This window comes from Petaurus breviceps, unplaced genomic scaffold (genome assembly GCF_028583685.1).
Source record: "Petaurus breviceps papuanus isolate PSGF00001 unplaced genomic scaffold, PetGlider_PUasm1.0 90895, whole genome shotgun sequence".
Taxonomy (NCBI): domain Eukaryota; kingdom Metazoa; phylum Chordata; class Mammalia; order Diprotodontia; family Petauridae; genus Petaurus; species Petaurus breviceps.
The window spans coordinates 21119881-21143215 of record NW_027187372.1 but is presented as its reverse complement, the minus strand read 5'-3'; the positions used below and the strand labels follow the sequence as shown (position 1 = coordinate 21143215).

At 35.8% G+C, this 23335-nt stretch overlaps 1 protein-coding gene across 1 annotated transcript in view; it reads left to right on the top strand.

Moving 5' to 3' along the window:
• Positions 1-22705, top strand: part of F13B (coagulation factor XIII B chain) — a 44790-nt gene extending 22085 nt beyond the window's left edge. The window contains exons 5-12 of the mRNA XM_069074473.1: positions 471-647; positions 2741-2920; positions 3001-3186; positions 3893-4075; positions 12060-12266; positions 15486-15668; positions 16681-16891; positions 18027-22705. Coding sequence (XP_068930574.1) covers positions 471-647; positions 2741-2920; positions 3001-3186; positions 3893-4075; positions 12060-12266; positions 15486-15668; positions 16681-16891; positions 18027-18060 — 1361 coding nt within the window. The 3' untranslated portion in view covers positions 18061-22705. The remainder of the gene's footprint in view (positions 1-470; positions 648-2740; positions 2921-3000; positions 3187-3892; positions 4076-12059; positions 12267-15485; positions 15669-16680; positions 16892-18026) is intronic.
• The last annotated feature ends 630 nt before the right edge of the window (positions 22706-23335 follow it).

The following is a 23335-nucleotide window of genomic DNA, read 5'->3' as shown; positions in this document are numbered from 1 at the left end:
AAAGTTCCTTTAGTTCCATTTCATTTTATATAATCTATCTTATTGATACACTCTAGGTTTCATAGATTTTGCTTTTTTTTTAAGCTATAGTGATAGTGAGGATATAATAACTATCAAAAATCCTTTAAATCCTATTTTTAAAATTACATTAAGGAACCTCGCTGTGCCATCTTTAATATATGCATTTTTAAACAAATCAAGTTGCTTTTTATGATTTTAAAATATTTGAGTGATTATTGCCTTGTCTTATAGCAATAATCAGCCAGGGAACATTTATTGAGTGCCTAGTATGTATCAGGCATAATGCTAAGAGCTGGAGATACAAAGAAAGGCCAAAGACCATTCCTGCTCTCAAGGAACTCACAGTCTGATGGGGAAAGCAATATCTGAACAATTACATATGTAAACATTAAGCAAATTTTCTTTGTTGCAGACATTAACTTCTTGATGTTTTCAATCATTGTTTTCAGAATTAACCTGTTCTCCTTTAAGAGTAATAGAAAATGGACACTTTAATCCCATAAAGAAAACCTATGAAGAGGGAGATGTAGTTCAGTATTTCTGCCTTGAAAATTACTATCTCAGTGGGTCAGATTTAATTCAGTGCTATCATTTTGGATGGTACCCAGAACCTCCAGTTTGTGAAGGTAATTTTGTTTTTTACTTCATATTTATAAACATTAAAATATAATTCCTCTATGAGTCTGGGTCCCTAGGAGCTTTCACAACTCTTAAATAAATCCTTAGCAATCTCTAAATCTTGATTTAGTCACATGAAAGTATAGATGTTTCCAAACAGATATATATGATATATAGTAACTATATAGATATCATATATGCCATAGATAGTAACTATATGCATCATATATACATACACATAGTAAGAAAAAATTTTTTTGGTCTGGATGTGTGGTTTTGTTAGTGTAGGAAACTTTGTTTTCTCTGTCAATGCAGATATTCAACTATGCATCAACTTATTTTTTTTAGCATGGGTTTTAAATTTGAGGTCCATGAACTTGTTTTAAAATAATTTTGGTCACTTACTAGCCATGTGACCTTGAACAAGTCAGTTAACCCCAATTGCCCTCCCCCCCCAAAAACCAAAAAACATTAATTTTTGTTTATTTCCTTTTTAAACAAATGTATTTTATTTTATGCATTTAAAAATATTATTATGAGTATTCCACAGGCCCCATCAAGCTGCCAAAAGTGACAAAAAAAAAGTTAAGGACTTCTCTTTTAGAAAATTTTTTGGGAAACTAAAAAATTAGGCGACTTATTCAGACTAACAATACCATTATGTATAAAAGTGGGACTTAATCATGGCATTTTCTCCAAAGCCATTTCTCTATCCACTAGCAATATGAGTTCATAATTATAATGATAGCTCACATTTGTGCATCAAGCAAGCAAGAATTTATCAATCCCTACTATGTGCCAGGCACTGTTAGACACATACAAAAATACAAATTTTCATTTTAAAAAAATTTCTTTTAAGGGACAGCCAGGTAGCACACAGTGAGTAAGATCACTGGCCTCAGAGTCGGGATGACCTGGGATCGAATCCGGGCTCAGACACTTAGCACCCACCCAGAAACACCTGGCCGTGTAACCTTGAGCAAGTTTCTTAACCCCAATTGCTTAATAAATAAAAATTATTTTATAAAAACAAACAAAAAAAAAACAAAGGGGGAATCTCCTCTTGCAATGTAAGTTCCATGAGGGCACAAACTTCACACACACACACACACACACATAATTGCATATAAAACATGCATTTATATACATGTGCAGACACATGCACATACATGTATCTCTGTGTGTATATACACAAATGCAGTATTGTTAAGGGATGGCATAATGATCAAAGTTTTTCAACTCCTCTTATTTGCCCCTCACCCTAATTTTAAATTATTACCCAGATGGATTTCCTTGTATAAACACTCTACTTCTGCTCTGGTAAGTAATATCAAAAGATATGTAATTCTCTTTATCTTTTTTTTTTCAGCTCTGAGCTTTCTTCAGTCATAGATGATGTTCTGGCAAAACACCTTGTTGTTAGGTCTATTTTAATATCCTCTGGAAGATAGGGCCTTTTCAGTTGCCTCTTCCCAACTTTATTTTCAGCAAGTACATCCCTACAGTCAGATACAGTTAACTGTTTATAAAGACAAAATAAAACTTTAAAAACAAAGAAAGGTAAACAGGTTTTTCTCATGCCCAAGGATCCTAAAAAGGAGAATCAAGGGGAAAAAGACCTAGGATTATTGCCTTGGGGCAATGATACAGTTTTAGGGGTTTCAGTAACAAAACTTCCCCAAACACTTCATGCCTTAAGGAATCTACAAGAGTCCTGGATTGTGGCTTTGTGTCAGCTTTGGATCTACTCTCCCAGATCCAAGTGGCTTCCTACAGTAGCTTTTCTTTCTCCAGTTCCATTCTCTTCTACTGTTCCTGTCAGGAGTTAAATATATTTTTTAGTCTGTCTCCTGGACTAAGGGAATTAACTTTAAACTACTTTCCTCACAATTACCTTGAAGCAGCCAGGTCAAGAATCATCCTCATTTTTTATGGGGAAACTGAGGGTTGGAGAGGTTAAGTATGACTTGATCAGGATCCCACAGCTAGTAAATGTAGCAGCCAGTATCAGGACCCAATTCTTCTGATTCTAGACTAGAGCTCTTTTTTTTTTTTCTTATACCATGTCATATAATGAAATGTACAAGTTTCTTTTCTCAAGAAAAAAGAAATAGATGTCCTCCACCACCACTGCCTCCAAATGCCAAAATGCAAACTCATTCCAATACCTTCCGTCATGGAAAAGTAATACACATAGAATGTGAGCTGAACTTTCAAATGGAAGGATCAGAAGAAATACGTTGTGAAAATGGGAAATGGACAGCACCTCCAAACTGCATTGGTTAGTAATAGTCCCGAGAAACCTGTCACATAAATATAAATGGTCTTTGCTCTTTTACTTGTTGGGATTTCTTTTTTCAGAAATAAAGGAGAAAATATTGTGTGAGGAGCCACCTGCCATCATGAATGGCACGGCAAACCTCCTTGCTAAGATCTATTATAATGGGGATAAAGTGACATATACTTGTGAAAATGGCTACCATCTTAAGGGATCTGATGAGATAATTTGTAAAAATGGAAAATGGACCCCATCTCCCAAATGCATTGGTAAGTATGCTATATTCAGGATAAATGCCATAGCTGATTAGATCAGCCACATGCCTTCTGGTTTAGTAAATTTATGTACCTCTAGCAAACATATACTGGTTGAATTAGTTATAAATAAATTACCTGCCCTGGCATCTCTTATCCTTGGGATACCTCTGTTCAAGTTATGCTGAGACTAGAAGTAATGTGTTTTATAAACAGTAGGAAATAAAAGACTGGAAGAGGCGTATTTGACTAGAATTGTTCTTGTGGTCAATGTGATTGATGTTTGTCTTCACTGAGACAAGTTTTAACTCCAGAGACCCTTAGAGCAGGGCTATCCAATGTTTTTCAATAGCAGTCTCCATGATCAGAAATCCACATGTGTAAATCTCATGATTTTGTGGACTCGAACTCTTTTTTCATATTTTTCTGTTTACAGCAAAATCAAGCATAGCACCTTACATATTTGTATGGTATTGTGTTACATTGCCTTGAATGAAATGGTGGAGTATTCATTGAGATGCTAGCTATTTAAATGTTAGGGTTTATTTTTTTAACAGTAATACCAAATCTACCCAGGTATTCCTGATTTTTAAGACCTGTTCTCTCTGCACCACAATAAATGATTGTTCTCTGAATAAAATGATGTGAAAAACAAACACAGGAAAGATTATGCATTTGTGAATGCATGTTTTCTTATTTCAACAATTAATTTTTTTCTTAGAAAACAGTGAAAACTGTAAACCACCACCTGAGATTGAACATGGGACTATTATTAATGAATTATTGCCAAGCTATGTAACAGGGTCCTCAGTGGAATACAGATGCAATATATATTACTTGTTGAGCGGATCTCAAAAATCACAGTGTGTGCAAGGAAAGTGGTCAACTCCACCTCTTTGCTTAGGTAAGACCCCTCTATTGTGTTTCTTTTAAGTAACACTCTTCGTGTATCTTCCATGCTATGATAGAAAATAATTATTTAAATCTTTATCCTAATTTTTATTGTTTCCTCTAGATGAAAATTCCCAACAGTTTTGCTTAATATATTGTTTTTCTTCTTTTAAAAATGGATTTTTGATCTTTTTCTTTTATATTGTCTAGATTTCCCTTTCTATCACTTTCTCTGCCTCCTCTTAGAGAACCATCCCTTATGATAATTTTTTAAAAGAGAAAATAAGAGAGAGAAGAAAATTTTATCAAGATTTTGACAAAAGGTCAATGCCTCAAAATATATTTTATATTTCTATGTTTTATATCAATCAGCCTGTTCCCTCATCTGTGCAAAGGAGTGGGGGGGGGGAGAAAGATGTTATGTACCTCTAGCAAACATATACTGGTTGAATTAGTTATAAATAAATTACCTGCCCTGGCATCTCTTATCCTTGGGATACCTCTGTTCAAGTTATGCTGAGAGGTACATAACTTCATAACTCTTCTTTGGGCCCAACTTCGTTTTGTATGGTTTTGCAACATTCATTTTTACTGTTTTCTGGTGATTATTTCCATTTAACTTGTTCTAGTTATTGAGTATCTTATTTCTTGTTTCTGTTCACTTTGCTGTGAGACTTTCAAGTCATATCAGCAAGCATTTATTAAATGCCTATTCTGTTCCAGGCACTGTACTAAGTGCTGAGGATGCACAGAAAGGAAAAAATAATCCCTGCCTTCAAGCATCTCACAATTATGTTCATAATTTCTTATAGCATGGTGAAATTTCATTATATTCATGTACCATAATTTGTTTGTTCCATTCCTAATCAATAGATATTGACTTCATTTCTAGTTATGTGCTAAAGCAAAAAATGCTGCTATAAATGGTTTGTTGTATATGGAGCCTTTCTCTTTGCCAGTGTCTTCCTTGGGGCATAGGCCTAATAGTGGAATTTCTGGATAAAAGAATATGGACATTTCAACCACTATATTTGCATAATTTCAAAATGTTTTTTAGAATGGTTGTTCATATTCCCAGATTTCACCAACAATGAATTAGTATGCCTGTCTTTCCAGAACCCCTCCAATATTGGCATTCTTATCTTTTGTTATCTTTGCCAGTTTGCTGGATATAAGGTAGATCCTTAGGGTTGTTTATGATTTGTATTTCTTTTCTTATTAGTGATATAGATCATTCTTTCATATGGTTGACAAAAGTTTACAATTCTTCAATTGAGAATCTTTGGTTCATATCCATTGACTACTTATCTACTAGAAAATGGCTTTTGGTCTTATAAAATTATTTTAATTTTCTACATATCTTGAATGTCAAATCTTTCTCATAGATATCTGAGTCAAAGATTTTTCTTCCAGTCTTGTTTCACTTCTTATCCTAGATACATTAATGTTTTTGTGCAGAAACTTTCAAATTTCATTATGTTAGAATTATTTATTTTGTCTATTGTAATTACTTTTTTGCTTAAGAATTTATACCCTCCCTATATTTGGGAGAGGTATATGAACTACTTCACTTCTTATGTTTTTGTGGCATGATATTTATTATTCAGGAGATCAAAGACAAAAAGATCTGAATTTCATATCCATTTTGAATTTATTGTAGAATATGGTATAACATTTTGTCAAAGCCTAATTTTGGCTAGACTGTTTCCAGTTTTCCTAGGAGGTTTTTGTCAAATAGGAAATTATTTCCTAGGTAATTTACATTTGAGGGTTTATTGAACACTGGGTTGTTGAGTTCCATTAATCCTAATTCCCCCATTCTATTTTAGTGTATCCCATTGATCTACTTTTCTATTTTTTAACCAGTATGAGAGTTTTGATAACTGCTGCTTTACATTATAGTCAATGGCAATTTTGCTTTTACTGGGCCCTGTCAAAGCCAGTGCTTACCTATTTCAGAGAAAATCATTTAGAGAGAAGCACTCTAGCATTATTCTGAGTGTATGGTATGCACATTACTAATATGTCCTATGTAAATGGAAAGTGATAAGAATCTATCTGGATTTTTTGCTCTGATAATGACCACATGTACAAATTGAAGTAGAGAATGTTCCCAACTTTCAAATTTGCCTCAATAATCATCTTTACTTAGTGGATATGAACCTACTACCTACATAGTATATAGTATAGTTTGACAGATAGAGAAGCAGATCACATGGTTGCATGATTTAATTGGCATTGAGGCTGGGTGGTAGTCATAATGGTGGTAGTGGTTGTGTTGGTGGTAGGGGTGAATGCTAGAGTGAAACAATTGTGAATAGAGTTGGTGAATGCCAAGTAATCCAAGCATTGTGAGTTTGGAAGAGTCCAGATGGATTGGGGCAGTTCAAGGCCAAGGGAAGATAGGGATGTCAGCACATCCCTTTCCCCCAGTGGTGAAGGATCTTCCCACCTCCCGGACATCCAAACACAATTGTTTCATGAGATTTAGTACACATACTGTCAAATGTTTATTAAACTGACAAACTGTTAATGTTCAATTACTAAAATTGATTATTGGTCCTTGAACCAACACTGAAATGAATATTTAATCCTTTTAAATAAAGTAATAAATTTTGAAACTGGAGTAGTTTGTTGCAGTAACAAATGCTCATTGCAATCTTTAGAGAGATAAGTGTTAAGTTCCTATTAACATTGAAAAAATGTTTTATTAAGTACTTAATTTCTATCCAAAAGGCAAGACTAGTTTGTATTTTGCTTATTCTCTGGAACTCAAAGTAATGTCAACCAAAAGTTGAAGAATTCTGTTTGGGATAGTATTTTCCTCTATGAATGATTTCAGATATTTCTGAATTTAGATAATACATATATTACTTGAATTTTTCTCTGATAAGAATTTAAGGGTAGGAAGAAACTTACATGACTTTTATTTTAGGGAGTAAAGTTTAAAGTAGCTCATAGATTAATAGGTTTTTGTTTTTAAAAATCATTATTTAATTTAAAAATTGAGCTCCAAATTTTCTTCATTCAAATTCCCCTCTTCCCATTCAGAAGCAATCAAAATGATATCAATTATACATGTGAAATCAAGCAAAGCACATTTTCCCATTAGCCATATCACAAAAAAAAAATTATTTTTACTCAGAGTTCATTAGTTCTCTGGAGGTGGATAGCATTTTTTCATCATGAGTACTTTAAAACTGTCTTGAATCACTGTATTGATTAGAATAGCCAAGTTTTCCACAGTTGACCATCATTAGAACTTTGCTGTTACTGTGAACAATAATCTCCTGTTTTTTCTCACTTCATTTTGCATCAGTTTATATAGGTCTTGCTGATGAGGTATGGGCTCTGGGTAAGGCTCTCAAGCTCTCCTTGAGTCCTTGAGGTACAGTCTCTGGGAACCTCCCTTGGACTCTGATAAAAACGTCTCATTTTATGAGGCATTTGCATGAGGCAATAAGCCTTACACTGTGGCTGGGACCAGACCTCTAGCCTAGTTACTGACTGCTAACTACTAGCCTAGTTACTAGCCTAGCCCTCCATTGTCCATCTGCTTCCCACCCAAACTGGCCTAGCCCACCATTGTTTGTGGTCTCCAGGTGGCCTCCAGTGACTACCCACCTTTAATCACTCAATGACCTTATTAACTCCTCCTTAAGACCCTCCCCAAACTCCTCCTCCCTCAACCTTCTGTATATAAGACTCCATCCTGTCTTCATGTTTGTGAGAGCCCCATAGAATGACCTAGCACAGACTTGCTCTGTGTCTAATACAAGTGAACTTTAATAAACTTTACTTTTCTTTGGCTGAGAAGATTTGAGTTGAATTCATTTGACAGAACCCATCATGTTGGTATTTTGGGGTCTCCAGAGCAACTCTAACCCTCTTTATGGGTAACCTTCATTTTTATGGCTCTCTGACCAAGAAACACTGCTAATCTAAAGTTCTTCTCCAGCTGGGACTGGAAGATACGAAAGCCTCTCTCTTTCCCTAGTACTTTGGAAGTGCAGGGGTTTTTTTTTTTTGTTTTGTTTTGTGGGGTTTTTTTGGGTCTGACCTCTTAGGTCCCATCAGGTCAGACAGCTAGGAGGCTGTTTCGTGCCCAGCCTGACCTCAGGTTTTTGGTCCTGTTTGATTATTTTGGAGAACATGGACATGTGCGAAGTTTCTGAAGAATGGAAGATAAAGACAGATGTCCCATCTGGAAGCATAAGCCATATTCTCATAATCCATCTTCTCTGCTAGGGAACTGGGAAAACTTCAGATACTTTTTTGTGTCTTTTTTTTGTTTGTTTTTTTGAGGCTTACTCTCAAACTTTCCTTTATGGAGGAAGATACTTCCAAGGCCCTATGCCTGTAGCTCCCAAAAGTTCGCCTTTGGGTTGTCTTTTACAACATTGGAAAAAATTTAGTTTCTCTGGAGACCCCAAAATACCAACATGCTGGGTCCTGCCTAATGAATTCAACTCAAGTCTTCTCTCAGCCAAAGTAAAGTAAAGTTTATTAAAAGTTTGCCTGCATTAGACACAGAGCAAGTCTGTGCTAGATCATTCTATGGGGCTCTCACAAACATGAAGATAGGATGGGGTCTTATATACAGAAGGTTATGGGAGGAATCTAGGCTTGGTCTAGGGGAGGAGTTTGGGGAGGGTCTTAAGGAGTAGTTAATGGGGTCAATGAATGATTAAGTGTGGGAAGTTGCTGGAGGCCACCTGAGATGAATGAAAACCCTAAAAGACAGAGCTCCTAGATAATATTATTTTTATTAATTAGGCTAACTGACAATCAATAAATTTATGGTCAGTAGTTTCTCTTGGTAAGCCACAAACCATCAATTTGTTGATTGTTGGCTAGCCTAAGTGAAAAAAAAAAAAGGCAGGGGTAGCAATTATGCTCTCTGACAAAGGGGGACCCTAAAATCCCTTCTGAAAGGGAACTCTTCTGAAAATTAACCCTGATTGGTGGACACTTAATGGGGAGGTGGGCTAAAAGTCTTCTCCTTCTCCTGATGAGAATGTGGCTTGATCATGAGACTCAGCAGCCTCAAGGTATCTGAGTAGGGGAAGTCTTCTCCATCTGGACCTGTCTGGTTAGTTTTCTCACTCATGAGCTGAATTGCCCTAAACTCTAATGGAGGAAACCAAGGACCAGGTGTTCTTTCCCCAGGCAAAGTCTCATTCAGACTGGATTTTGCTTATATTCTAAACAAAAATTAGGTCTCTGGTTGGTGTCCCACCCAACTAACTAGCATATGCCTTGAGGGCTAGGAGCAGATCTCATCACTCAGCCATGCACTTCAGAGGCTGACTGAGTTTTAAGGAGTTAGGTTTTAACAAAAATGAAAGGAAAAGGGTGGATCACAAATTAATTAATTAATTATCAATAAAATATTATAATATTAATGTCTCATCCCTTCCAATATTTGACATTTCTGATAGGTATGAGGTTGTTTTAATTGGCATTTTTCTAACCAATAGTGATTTAGAGCAGTTTTTCATAGGGCTATAGAGAGCTCTGATTTCTTCTTTCAGGAATTACCTGCTACATCCTCTGATCATTTATCATTTGGGGAATGGCTCTTATTTTTATAAATTTGACTCAGTTCCCCATATATTTGAGAAATGAGGCCTTTATTGGAGGAACTTGCTGTAAATTTTTTTTGATATTGTTGAGGTTTGGGGGTTTAGGGGTGCTTGAGAACCCAAAATACCAACACTCCAGGTTCTGCCAAATGAATTTGACTCAAGTCTTCTCTCAGCCAAAGAAAAGCAAAATTTGTTAAAGATTCACCATGATGTTTAGACTCTTAAGGAGCCTACGCATTTGTGACACTTGTGTTAACAAGCAGGCTGGAACAATCTGACACAGACTTGAGTCTGTGCACCTTCATAGAGGCAAGATGGATCTTATATACAGAAAGACTGTGGGAAGGATACAGCAGTGGTCTAGAGGAGGGATTTGGGGAGGGTCTTGAGGAGGAGTCTAAGGAGAATCTTGACCAGGACTAAGGTCAATTGTTTTTCTGATGAGATATTTCACATTTTCTTCTATTTTTTCCATTCTTTTAAGTTTGTTTGATTCTTTCTTGATGTCTCATGGAGTCATTAGCTTCCACTAGCTCAGTTCCAATTTTTAAATAATTTTTTTTTAGTGAGCTTTTGTATTTCAAATTTTTCCATTTAGCCAATTCTGCTTTTTAAGGAATGCTTTTCATCAAGTGAATTTTTGTACTTCCTTTTCCATTTGTCCTTAAGGATTTCTTTGTTTCAGTGAGTTTTTGTCCAATTCTGTTTTTTAATGTGTTATTTTCTTTTAAAGTTTTTATGCCTTTTTTTTACTAAGTTGTTAATTCTCTCCTTATAATTTTCTTGTATAACTCTCACTTCTTTCCCCAATTTTTTCCCTACCAAGTTATCTCTTTCTTTAACTCTTTCAGGTGATGAGGGCAGGTTGTGTTGCAGCAGGATATCTCTAAAGAATTTCAAAGACCCAGGCCAACTCCAATCCAGTTAGAGACATTTATTATGGTTTTGAGGTTTCACACTCTGGTGAGTGGCTAAATTCCTTAGAAAAGTTGGTGATTTCAGTAAGGCAAGACAAACAATATATTATAGAGTATATGATGCTGATTACACAATCAGAATTTACATAGAATATAGGAATATAATAAATATTAAAAAAGGCATGAAGGGGTTGTTAAGTGATTAGATAATAGGGGAGGAGTCCCAGCCTCAGTGGATTTTCACATTCAGTTACCCATAGTGCATACAGAAAAACCCAAAGGGGGGACATTTATATATGATAATGATATTATAATAAGCCTTTCTATGTAATAAGTTTACTCTAGGTCAGTTCTTTACTATTACTGCTCAGGTGCAGGTACTATCTTGGTGGGGGTGCCTTCTATGGTTTGGTGGTCAGAAATCCTGGTTTGCATGCTAGTGGTGCTGCTTTCTGATTGGCTAGCTATTGTGGGCCTGTTTGGTCAAGACAGATAGTTAGGTATTATGTTCCTATCTTGGGCTAAACGGATGATGTGGTTATGGTAGAGTGCATGGATACACCTGTTTCTGTGGGGAAATATGTGAATTAGATCTGGGGAGCAGAAACTAGCTAGAGGATTGAGTCTAGGAGTACTAGTTAGCTAGGAGCAGTGAGTCTACTGTTCAGTGAGGCCTATGATTGAGTTTTGGGACCTATTATATGGTTAAAGTCCCATTGTATGGTCAAATCAGGGCATACTTGCTGTTCACTGCGGCCCAAAAGAAGTTAGAATATTGGACCTAGGGGCAACTTTATTAGGATTCCGTCACAGGAATTCTTGTTGACATTGGGTCCAATTAGCATTTTTCCTCTGAGGCTTTGCTTGTAGCTATTTTCACATTGTTTCAGTCTTCTCTGCTTCCATAGTAGTTTTTTTTTTTTTTATGGTTAAGGGTTTTTGTTGTTTGTTGTTGTTGGTTTTGTTTGCTCATTTTTCCCCTTCTAAAACATAATTCATTAAATGCTTTCATTGATTCATCCTCACCAAAAATTTGGTTAAAATTTAATCTGAATGATTTTTTTTTGTCTACTAGTTCTGTGGTTTTTGTGTTCTTGCCTCCTTCCCCATCCCATTCTTGTTTAGATTGTAAGCTCTCCAAGCAGGACCATTTATTCCTTCATCTTTAATTACACAGTCCATAATGGTGCCATTGTGAGCTCCAAAAGACAGATGGTTTGTGTGTGGGATAGGTTCCATCTAGACTCATCTGCCAGTATTATGGTAAAAATGCCCATCGTTTTTAGGAAGACTCTTTAACATAAGTTATTATTTAAGTAATATAATACAACACAATATTATGATATATTATATAGCATATAATATATAAAATTTAATATATGATATGATATGTAATAATCAATCATAATTAACATAAGTAATCAATTAAAATAATGTGCCAACATGGGGGAAAATTATGTGAAATATGTAAAGATTTTTTTTTGTCTTGCAGAGCCATGCATTGTTAATGCTGATCATATGAACAATAATAACATACAAATGAAGTGGAATATTGAAGGAGAGAGATACTTTTTACATGGTGATAATATAGATTTTATATGTAAACAGGGATATGATTTGTCCCCGTCAACCAGACCTTCTGAACTGATAGTACAGTGTAACAGAGGAGAACTGAAATATCCAACATGTGTTAGAAAAGGTAGGAGTAAATTTTGACAGTTCCCTATTAACCCAAATATCCCCAGCTACATTTAAAGAATATTGTCTTGCATAAATTATTTAGTCTTTCTGGACCTCAGTTATATCCATAAAACCAAGGATTTGGGCTAGTTCAAATCAATACTTACCTATCAGAACTACAGTAATTCTCACTTCTGGTACAAATGGAAATAGGGTGAGGGGGATCGGTAAAACCTTAGGGAGAAAAATCAGACATCAGGGCACAAGTCCCACAGTAGGAGAAACCCTGAGACATCACTCCTTTGGGAGGCTTATGAAGTCCTGTATTAGGGGTGGGGCTGATACTAGCACCCTAATAGTTCAACATTGGGACAAAATGAGGTAAGTCATTGAAGACCTAACAAAAGAAAAATCACTTAGCTCTATATAGCAAGAATATGCAACAAGAATATGATGGCAATGTGACAGAATTATTGCACTGACTAGGTACTGATATAAATCACCAATCAATAACACAGACAGGACAGAAAAACTGGAGTTTATTACACTCAGAGCAACATGGTGGGCCTTACTGAATACTAATCAATGAATCAGTGAGCCCTAAGCATATTTTAACAACCGCCCTAAGCATATTTTAACAACCTTATATATAAAAAGCAGAATGGGTACAATGGGATTTTACAGGGAGCAGAAGGGGAATATATGGATTTCCACATCAGAAAATAGACAACAGGGGCATCTAGGTGGCAAAGTGAATAGAGAACCAGCTCTGGAGTCATGAGGACTTGAGTTCAAATACGGACTCAGACACAACACATACTAGCCATGTGACCTTGGGCAAGTCACTTAATCCCAATTGCCCAGCCTTACCCCCTCCAAAAACAAAAAGAAAGAAAATGGACAACAGAGTGGGAAGATAAGAATGTCAGAAGAATGTCATCGTCAGAAAGATCAGGGAACTGGCTAGTTAAAACTAGAGCTCTGGCTCATGTCTCAGGCTTGATTTTTACCAATTTCATCAGGGTGCATGAATTTCTTGCTTCAAACAAACAGTGTTAGGAATTTCAAGATAGAGTTTTGGGCAGAGGGGTTTTTTTTTTTTTTTTTGGTTTTGGTTTTTAGTGTACTGAAAACAAGAAGCCTGAGGTAGAAATTCTTTTATCACAGCACTTAGCTTCGTATATGTGGCCTTTTTCATCTCCATATGGAAATTCATCTGTTCAGCAGTTCAGAGTATGGTCTTCAGATATCCACCAAGTTGAAAGGCCCTCAGCCCTATTGTGGTAGGACCTTTTATGACTACAGGTAACCAGGAATCTGTGTCAACACAGTCAGAGGCCACAAGGAAGCTGTGTTAAGGGAGCTTGATCCTTTTAATGCCTTGTACTTGTTTTGTCTTAACCCATGTAGGGGAGTGGAACCTTGATAGAGACTGGTCCCCAAAACACCCTAGGACATAGACAGGATGTGGAGGGAGGGAGCAAGGTAGGACTAGAGAGGAGTGGGGAGGCCTTGGGATCACATCTTGGTAAGGGCCCATAACTTTTCTGCTTGTGTGTGTGTGTGTGTGTGTGTGTGTGTATGTGTATTGACTTTTCTGCAAGATGGAAAAAGGGAAGTAATCAAGCATTCATTAAGTACCCACTATGAGCCAGGTATTGGGCTATGTTCTTTACAAACATTATTTCATTGAACTGTCCATAGGGGTAAAGTGCCTGCCTTAGTTAATTACTCATTATTTAGGTTTCTGATATTGAAAGAAATGTGTAGATTCAACTTTTAATCCTTAAGTTTTTTTTTATTAGAGTCCCTAAAACATATCTATATAGTCTCATAGTAAATAACAAGTATATAGCTCATGCGGTATTAGAAAACTATTGCTGTAACAAAGATGGATTATAGTAGAAAAAGTGTATAAATATACCTTTTGTGATTATTGAGAAGCTACCAGTAGAGGAGATTACAGTAAAAAACAAGTATAACAGCCATGTGGTATTGAGTGGAGTTAGATCAGCAAGGATTTATTCAGTACCTGCTGTGTTCCAGGTACCATGCTAAGCACTAGCTAAGAAAGCCAGCAATAAAAGAGACTATAAGAAAACAAGCATACAGCCTATACGATTTAGAAGGATACTGTTAGGTGGTATTGTAAGGTAGTCACTCTCAAGTCTTACTTCTCAAATTGTTCTTAGCTGAAGGCTGGGCAAAGGCTTAGAAATGATTTTGTCATAGATAAAAGGGGCCTCTGATGGAATGGAGGAGGGATGCAGCTACCTTCAAGATGTTAGGTGCCATAAGATGAAATCCTGGGTGCCTCTGCCCTATACATGCCCTATTGTATGATTCCTTCTAGTTCTGAAAAGGCTCTCCTTCCCATGAGTATAAACATGCACCAGTATAACCAGAGGTTTATTTCTGTGTATGAGCTAAGCAGTTCTGCAAGTGATTACATTTCTAGGGTATGTCCTAGTAGGCACCATATGTAGGTCAAGGGCAGTAGTACACTATGTTTTTGTTAATTTTATTTTTAATTTAGGAAATAAAACAAGCATTTGCATAACATAGTACAATAAAAAAGATGATTAGACACAAGACTGCAAATCTACCCTGTACAATGTGCTATTTTTTTCAAATATACAACAAAATTATCCTGTAAATTTTTTTCTTTTTTTCCTCCCCCCCTTTAGTCATGGCTACCATTAGACACAAATAGATATATATGTATATATATATATGTGTGTGTGTACATATATACACACACATTTTGTAAAATTATTCTATGCATACTTCTATTTATCAGTTCTAAAAATGTAATTGTTTGGGCACACAATTCAGCTTTATCTTCTTCCTAGGTATTGGCCTTATGTGTTTAAAAAAAGAAAAGAAAAAAGAAAATCTTAGAGAATAATTTCAAGGTAGAAACTAGTAGATTTTCTTTTTTGGATCAGTTGGGAATAAGAAAATACAGTCATAAATATTAAATTTTGAATGTATAAAAGCTAATTTGAATGTTAGGAGATGGAATTTTAAAGTTAATAATAAATTTAAAAGTAAGACATTATTTTGATGATATACTTAGAAACTTCAATAAAATGTCTGAGTTTCGCACTTTTAAAAAAATCTTAATAGTTTAAAGATCATCTGTCTTTTATTTGCCTAACAATTTGAAAGGCAATAGTATTTCTTTACTGTTTGGTCTCTCAATTTGATACAAACAACTTAAAATCATTTTTTATAGAATCTGAAGGAAACTGTGGATCTCCTCCAATTATTAGATATGGCAATGTTATTGGCTCATCACAAAGGAGTTATGAAAATGGTTCCTCAGTAGAATATAGATGTTTAGATTATCATTTCCTGCAAGGGTCCAAGACAGCCTATTGCTTTCAGGGACAATGGACTACACCACCATCATGTTTAGGTATGTATTTTTTGAAATATTTTTATTTCAATACACAAGTTGTACTCTATATGGGTTAGTATTAAAAACAAATGAAACTTCTATCAGTTTCTTTATGGCATTTGTGTCATTCTGTCTGCCAAGAACATTTTGACTTGTTTTCCTACTTAGAATAGCTGTATACAGCTACATGCCTCATCATTTCTATATTAGATATCATCTGTAGTACATTGGAAATCCATAAACATTAACATCTTAGCAGGATGTAACTGAACTTGATTTCAGAAGTACCTAAATAGATCCTTTTGATTCCCACTTCTTCCACTTAACACCATCACAACTCTCAGCAGCTGTCTCTTCCTCGCTGAAAATCAAAGGTGGAAAATTGTCTAGTATCTGATGTAGGACTAGGGTCTGAGCAGTTAATTTTAGCTGTCCTCAATCACCTTAGAAAAGGAGTACCTCCTTGCCAACATCAGTCTTCAATGATCCTTTTCTCCCCTGGATTTTCTAAAGAAGGGATAAAGAAACTTTAAATGAATGTTAACAGTTTACCTCCTCTCCTGGGCAGGAGTTATAAGGCTATAGGAGAGCAAGTTCTGACCATCTTATTCTCTGTCCCTAAAAAACAACTGAGGTGGACTTGTCAGTGGTCTAAAAGAAAGAGTAGGAAGGGCCTTTGTTCTGGATTTCTGGACCATAGGGCCCAGCTTTAAAAATTTCCCCCCCAGTTAGGTTAGTATTGGTAACTGTAAGATACTACTGACTTACTCTTGTCTGTGTAATTTTTGCGATCATGTTATACATATTTGTAATTAATTTTATTTTCTTGCTTTCTCAATGGGGAATAGAGGAGGAGGTAAGAGGGAGAGAATGCAGATGTTAAAATTCAATAAAATTCCATTTTAACATATTAAAGTCATGATATGTAAGAAAATGCTGGTTTCTATAACTGCTTTAAATTTTTTTCTTATTGTTTTATTGATACAACTTTTTATTCTCACTGTTTCCTTCCCATCCCTCTTCTCCCCAGAACCTTGCATGTTATCTTCAACTGAGATGGAAAATAATAATTTGATTTTGAAATGGAGTTTTGATGACAGGCCTTATTTTTTCCATGGCGAGTACGTTTCGTTTCTCTGTAAAAGGAGCAGTTTTCTAGATGCATCTTTTACAGAATCTGAATTGAGAGTGCAGTGCTACAGAGGGCAACTGAAATATCCTCAGTGCATTGAAAAAGGAAGGTAAGATGAGATGTCTTGGGACAATTTCTATATTTGCATCATCATTTTTCAATCAAGGAAGGCCACTGTGTATAGTGAGAAGAGCTCTGCACTTGGAGTCAGGGAACCTGTATTGGAATCCCACTCTGTCACTTACTAGCTGTGCGACCTGAGGCAATTCCTTCTCTCATCTTTCAGACTTGGTTTCTCCATAGATGAAATGTAGGTTAGAATGCTTGTACTCTCATACTTGAAAAGATTATTTTGAAGAGAATGCTCTTTCCCATAGTCAAAGTTCCATCTCCTACCTCTGCATCTTTTCTCAAGTTATCCCCCCTAGCCTCCACTATCTCTGACCTTCAGAATCATTATTTTTCTTCTAGGCTCAGTTCAGGAACTACCTCCTCCATGAAGTCTCACTGTTCTCTCCAGTTGTTAATGCTCCCTCTCCTTAATTGACTTTGCATTTATTTATGTTTGTACATGTTTTATCCCTCCAGTTGAATGCCTCCTGTAAGAGTAGGAGTGTTTGATTTTTTTTTGTACAAAATAGACAAAAAAAGACAAAATGTCTTTTACTGTTTAGTTGAATTGAAATATGTTTCATGTAGGTCGCTAAAACTTCGAAGGATCTTATTTCCACACCCGACCCAATTTATAATAGATGAGGAAAGCAAGTTTCAATGAGCCTAAGTAATTGCTTAGGTCAGGGTCAGACATTAGTGACAATGATGATATTTACCTAGGTATTCTGACTTTGCATCCAGTCTTAAGAAAGTACCATTTGAAGTATACCATACTTTCTTTCCTTAGATAATGTGTAAAAAAAAAAAAGTTAAGGTTTAGATGACTACAGATCATGGACAGAATTGACACATCTTCCAGAAGCATGGTTGATAATGACAAAATTCTTAGTGGCTAAATTTTGTCCTCTCAATAAAGAAAGTATGGTAATAGTCCTAGATGGTTACCATAAGAACTAATGAATTTTTAAAGCAGTTCTTTAAAATTAATAGGTATTTTTAACCATGTATGACCACCTGCCTATATTGCTACATCATCAAGAAAAAATAATTCTTTAAACAGAAAGTTGATAAGTTAAAATGTCAATAGGTAGTGGGAACAAAGCTCATATGTATTCTTTTTCTTTTTAAAGGATTCAATACAACCAACAACCATTAAGGATATGAAAAAATGATGGAAAGAAGAGGCTTGTTTGAAAGCATCATAAAATACAATATAGTTAAGAAGAATAAGAATATTACTTAAAATAAAATACCATTTGAGCTGTTTAAAACTTTCAACCAAAATTATATATGTTGAACATTTTCTCATTGTTTATAAAAAGTTCATAATATTATAGATTTAGATGGTGAAGAATTGTTTATTGGAAGTAGTTCATCTGTTTAATTCATTACATTGTATTTTCCCTATTTAGATTTAATCTGGCATAATACAGTTCAATCTGGTCCAATCTGGTTAATTACTGTTCGGTCAGGACCAATCTGGTTCAATCTGGTCTGGTCCTAACTAGTTCAATCCATTTCAATCCTATTTAGACCAATTTAATTAAGTTCAATCCAGTCCAAATCAGTCAAATCAAGTCCAATCTAATCCATACTGGTATAATCTGGTTTAATCCAGTACAGACTACAGCCTGGAAACATGTTCATGTCTCTCCACCCTCAGCAAATCCTCACTTGGTCCATTCACCTCTGGTTATTTTTCCTTCTTTTTAAGAAAACTGTCTACAGTAAATGCTTCTACTTGCTTTTTTTCTCCTTAACTCTTTGGGTAGTTGGACTTTTAGCCTCCTCTTTTAACTGAAATTCCTCTCTCCAAAATTACCAATGATATCTTAATCATCAAATCTAATAACATTTTTCTAATCCTCATCCTTCTTGACCTTTCTGCTATCTTTAACACTGTCACTCTCTACTCCTTGATGCTTTCTTTACTCTAGATTTTTATAATATTATCTATCCCAATGATTTCCTATCTATCTGACCATTCTTTCTCTGCCTCCTTTGTGAGATCATCCAGGCCATACCTACTAAAGGTAGGTTCACCCTAGGGCTCTGTCCTGAACCTTCCTCTCTTCTCCATCTTTACTATTTTCAATTTATTATTTCATTGGCTCCCATGATTTCAGTTATCATCTCTGTGTAGTTAGTTGACTCTTAGATCTACTTGTCCAGTATTAACCTCTCCTTTAACCTGTAGTCTCTCATCTCCAAATTTCTATTGTATATATTGAACTGAATGTCCTGTAGACATCTTCTATTCAACATATTCAAAATCTAATTCACTATTTTCCCCTCAAGCCCTCCCCTCTTCCTAACTTTCTTATTATTGTCAAGGGTACCACCATCCTTCCAGTTCTTGAAGTGTCATCCTCCCTCTTTCTCACTTTTCATACCCAATCATTTGCCAAGCCTTGATATTTCTACATTTGCAAAATCTATTTATAACCTCTTCTCTCCTTTGACATTATCACCACCTAGTAGCAACTCAGCACCTTGTAGCTGGATTATTGGACTAGCCTGTTGGTGGATCTCCCTGCTTTAAGTCTCTCCCTACCAGTTTATTCTCCATTTGATTATCAAAGTGATCTTCCTAAAGCACACATCTGACCATGTCACCTCCCTATTCAATGAGCTCCATTGGCTCCCTGTTTCCCTCAGGATCAAATATAAAATTCTCTGACTTTCAAACCCCTTTGCAACCTATCTCCCTATTTTTCAGATCTTCTTACATCTTACCTCCCTTTCCTCAAGTACTCAGATATCCAGTGACACACCAGCCTCTATGCTGCTCCTTGCACGTGACACTCCATTTCCCCATTCCAGGTATTTTCATTGTCTCTCCCTCATGTCTAGAATATTCTCCACCTCCTAGATACCTTCAAGTCTCAGCTGAAGTTCTAGTTTCTATCAGAAGCCTTTCCCTAATCTTCCTTAATCTCATTTCTTCTGAGAATTCTTTATCATATATATGAATAAATATAGGTCTTACATATTTAATATGCATTTATTTTCTTGCACATAGTTGTTTGCATATTGTATCCCCCATTAGACTGTGAACTCCTTGAATGTTTTTGCCTTTCTTTCTAAACCTAGTGCTTGGGGTCAAAAATGCTGCTCCTTTTTCCTTGGGGCATTGATGCTCTCTTGGCTTCAGAACCTGGCTTGGAATATCAGAACACTGAAATGTTCTCTGTACTCTAGAATGTTGGAATACTAAGACACCCTTTGGACTTTCTAAACTCATAAATTATGGAGACTTCACTCCCTTTACCTAAAATGGAAATGAACAAAAGTAGAAGCCCATTTCTTGGATTCCTCATGGCCTTACAGGGAGAAAGTCCCAAGGCCTTCTCCTTACAGCACTATCCTCACCAGGCTCCATGAATGAAGAGATCACTAAATGAGGCCAAAATCAATGTTCTATGGCTGCAACTGACAGGCCTTTTTGAATGCCTCTGCAGCTCCTTGATTATCATTCATAAACTGTTTGCAGGGTCATCAAACAATAATGTTGTTCCAAGAGGAGAGAAGTTGGGAATGAGAAAAAAAAAAAGCGATTGGAGACCTCTGCCTCTGAGCTCAACTAGTGTGGCACTAGGGGCTCTGAGTCAGAGATCAAAGTTGCCCACATGATTTTTGCCCTGGGTGATCCGAAACCTTTCGATTTTTTTTGCCCAGTTCTTCACAAAGGAGCTTAAAAATTTCAAGGGGAAATGAAGAATTTATAGACGTCTCTTTTTTATCTGTGAAAAAAAGTAAGATCAAAACATTTGAGTGCATTATACATTAAACTGACCTCAGGGGAAACCAAGCATAGTTTCTAATAGGAATTTAAAAAAAATAATAAAAAAACTAATGGCTACTATGTTTAATTCAGTTCCATTGAACAAACATTAATTAAGCATATGCTATATGTAAAATGCAACACAGTGCAGGTACTTTGTATCCACTGAGATTTAAAAATGACATTATACTCTGACCAATAAGCTTATATTCTGCTGGAAACAATATATACTAAATCTATAGATTTAATAATTTACATGAGATAAAATTTGGGAAATCCATGTGCCCATTGGTACTCTTCCTTAACCTTGGGGATGTGAACCTTCACCATAGTTCAATTCCTGACATTAGTCACTTGAAATTAGTACTGTATGTTGTTTTGCCATTTGATGGAGTCTATTATCTCTTCCTACTATTGTTTTATGATAGTATGTGGTGCTAAAAGAAAAAATGAAAATATACTTAATTTCTTTGAAAATTTTAAGTTGTCAAACTTTGCAAGAGTAGTGGGGAAAATGAAAGGGTAATGTTTATGTTTACTATGTTGGCCTCATGTAACCTGGAATCAAATAATCCCACTTAACCAAAAAAAAATAAGTAAATAAACCATATTTATTTATACGGATCAATGATCTTATGGATGTAAACGCTCTCTCCATTGGTGCAGAACATAAATCCTCTATGCCTTCCAATTCTTCCCATATATTTACAGAAATTCTCCATCAAGGATAGACCCTAACTGCTGGATTACCTCTGCTTGTACTTTTAAAATCTCAGGCAGGTAATGATGCTTTTACTGTGATGTCTTTCTGTTTTTTCTTGTTATGCCACTGGCCCAGATGACCCAACAATTCATTGAGGAAAGAGAATTCAGGAGGAGGGGTGGTCAACAATGTCAAAAATTGAAGAAAGGACAAGATGAATATTGTTTTTAAAGAAAATGTCTAGGGCATGGATGTTTTGACATTTTAACATATACAGGAAGAATAGTTTATTTGAAATAGCTCTTTAAGCCGGAAATTTGTTTTGCTGAATTTAAGTGTGTTTCATTAACAAATGAGTCTATGTCATGGTTTGGCAAAACAATATCAATTTAGGAGAAATGACACAAAGGAGAATATATTATATGCAATTACAAAGCCAACAACCTAATCTATCTAAACTATCAACTTCGAAAATAGGAAATGGATAAAGCAATTGACATTGGCTTTGATGATCACTATTTTTTTTTCCTTTCTGGAGGCAGTAAGGCAGGGAATTTGGGGTTAAGTGACTTTCCCAAAGTCACACGGCTAGCAAATAAGTGTCTGAGGCCGGATTTGAACTCAGGTCCTCCTGACCCCAGAGCTGGTGCTCTATTCACTTTGCCACCTACCTGTCCCTAAAAGACTTTTTTTTTGAGGGGGGAAGGCAAGGCAATTGGGGTTAAGTGACTTACCCAAGGCCACATAGCTAGTAAGTGTGTCAAGTGTCTGAGGTCGGATTTGAACTCAGATCCTCTTGACTCCAGGGCCAGTGATTTATTCACCGCATCACTTAGCTGCCCCCATCACTATTTCTTAGATATGTTTAGACAATATAAACCAATTACTACAACAAAAAAACAAAAAAGAATCTAGAATGCACCATAACCCACAAATTCTTGACCTTGCCAGACTGAGTGATCTAGAAGCTGAAGGTGATGTTTCCTAAGAATACAAGCTTATTTACAATGGGAGGATAAAATAAATTTTCCATGATAAAACAGTGAGAAACAGTATAAGGAAAAACACGACTACAGAAAGATGAGCCTAGGACCTTTTTAAACCAGATCATCCTGAGATCATTAATAGATGAAAATGAAAAGAAGACAATATGTAGTTGTGAAATTGAACAGAGCTGCCTGAATTTATATAGCAATTTATTCTCACCATCAATGATTACAGAACCATCACAACTAGACTCATTACTAAGTTGCAAAACATGGTATAGTAGAAATTGCATCACATTTTGAGTTCTGCTACTTCTTAAATTGTATGTCCTCAGGAAAGTAATTTATCTTGCTGGACTTCAGTTTCTACATCTTTAAAAAGAAGGTCTTAGAATAACTATGCCTTCCAGCTCTAAAATTTATTATCCTACAAGTCTGAAGAAGTAGATAGACACAACCCAATATTTACAAGAAAAAAAAATCCATGTTGGATGTCACATAATTTAAAAGTACAAGAAATTCGAATTTTAAGATATGCCAAAGAGAAAGATTCTAGAATAGAAAAGATCTTAATGCTATTGTAATGGGTTCTGGCATATACCTAGATCACCTCTGATAGTGTTTCTCCACATGGAGATGCTGGGTATCCTCGTCCCAGGTGAGTCAATACTGTGTAATAGAAGTACTCTGGAGAGATTGCAAAGCATGGATAGATTTTTTGCTGCTGTTTTCAGTCACTAACCATGTAGTTGGAAGAGGTCTTTTTTGAGTGAAGGATAATTGGAACTGTTGGAGGCATTCAGAAGGCTTGAATCAGCCTTAGCCTGTCTTCCTGTCTTTAGTCCTTTTGGTTTCCGTTTGTTGTTGGGCTCCTTAACTCATAGTGTCCATTGAACTATAAAGGGAAAGGCCTTGCTGAAGCACTGTGGCCCCTAGAAAAGATCTCAGTTGTGGTCGGAACAATAT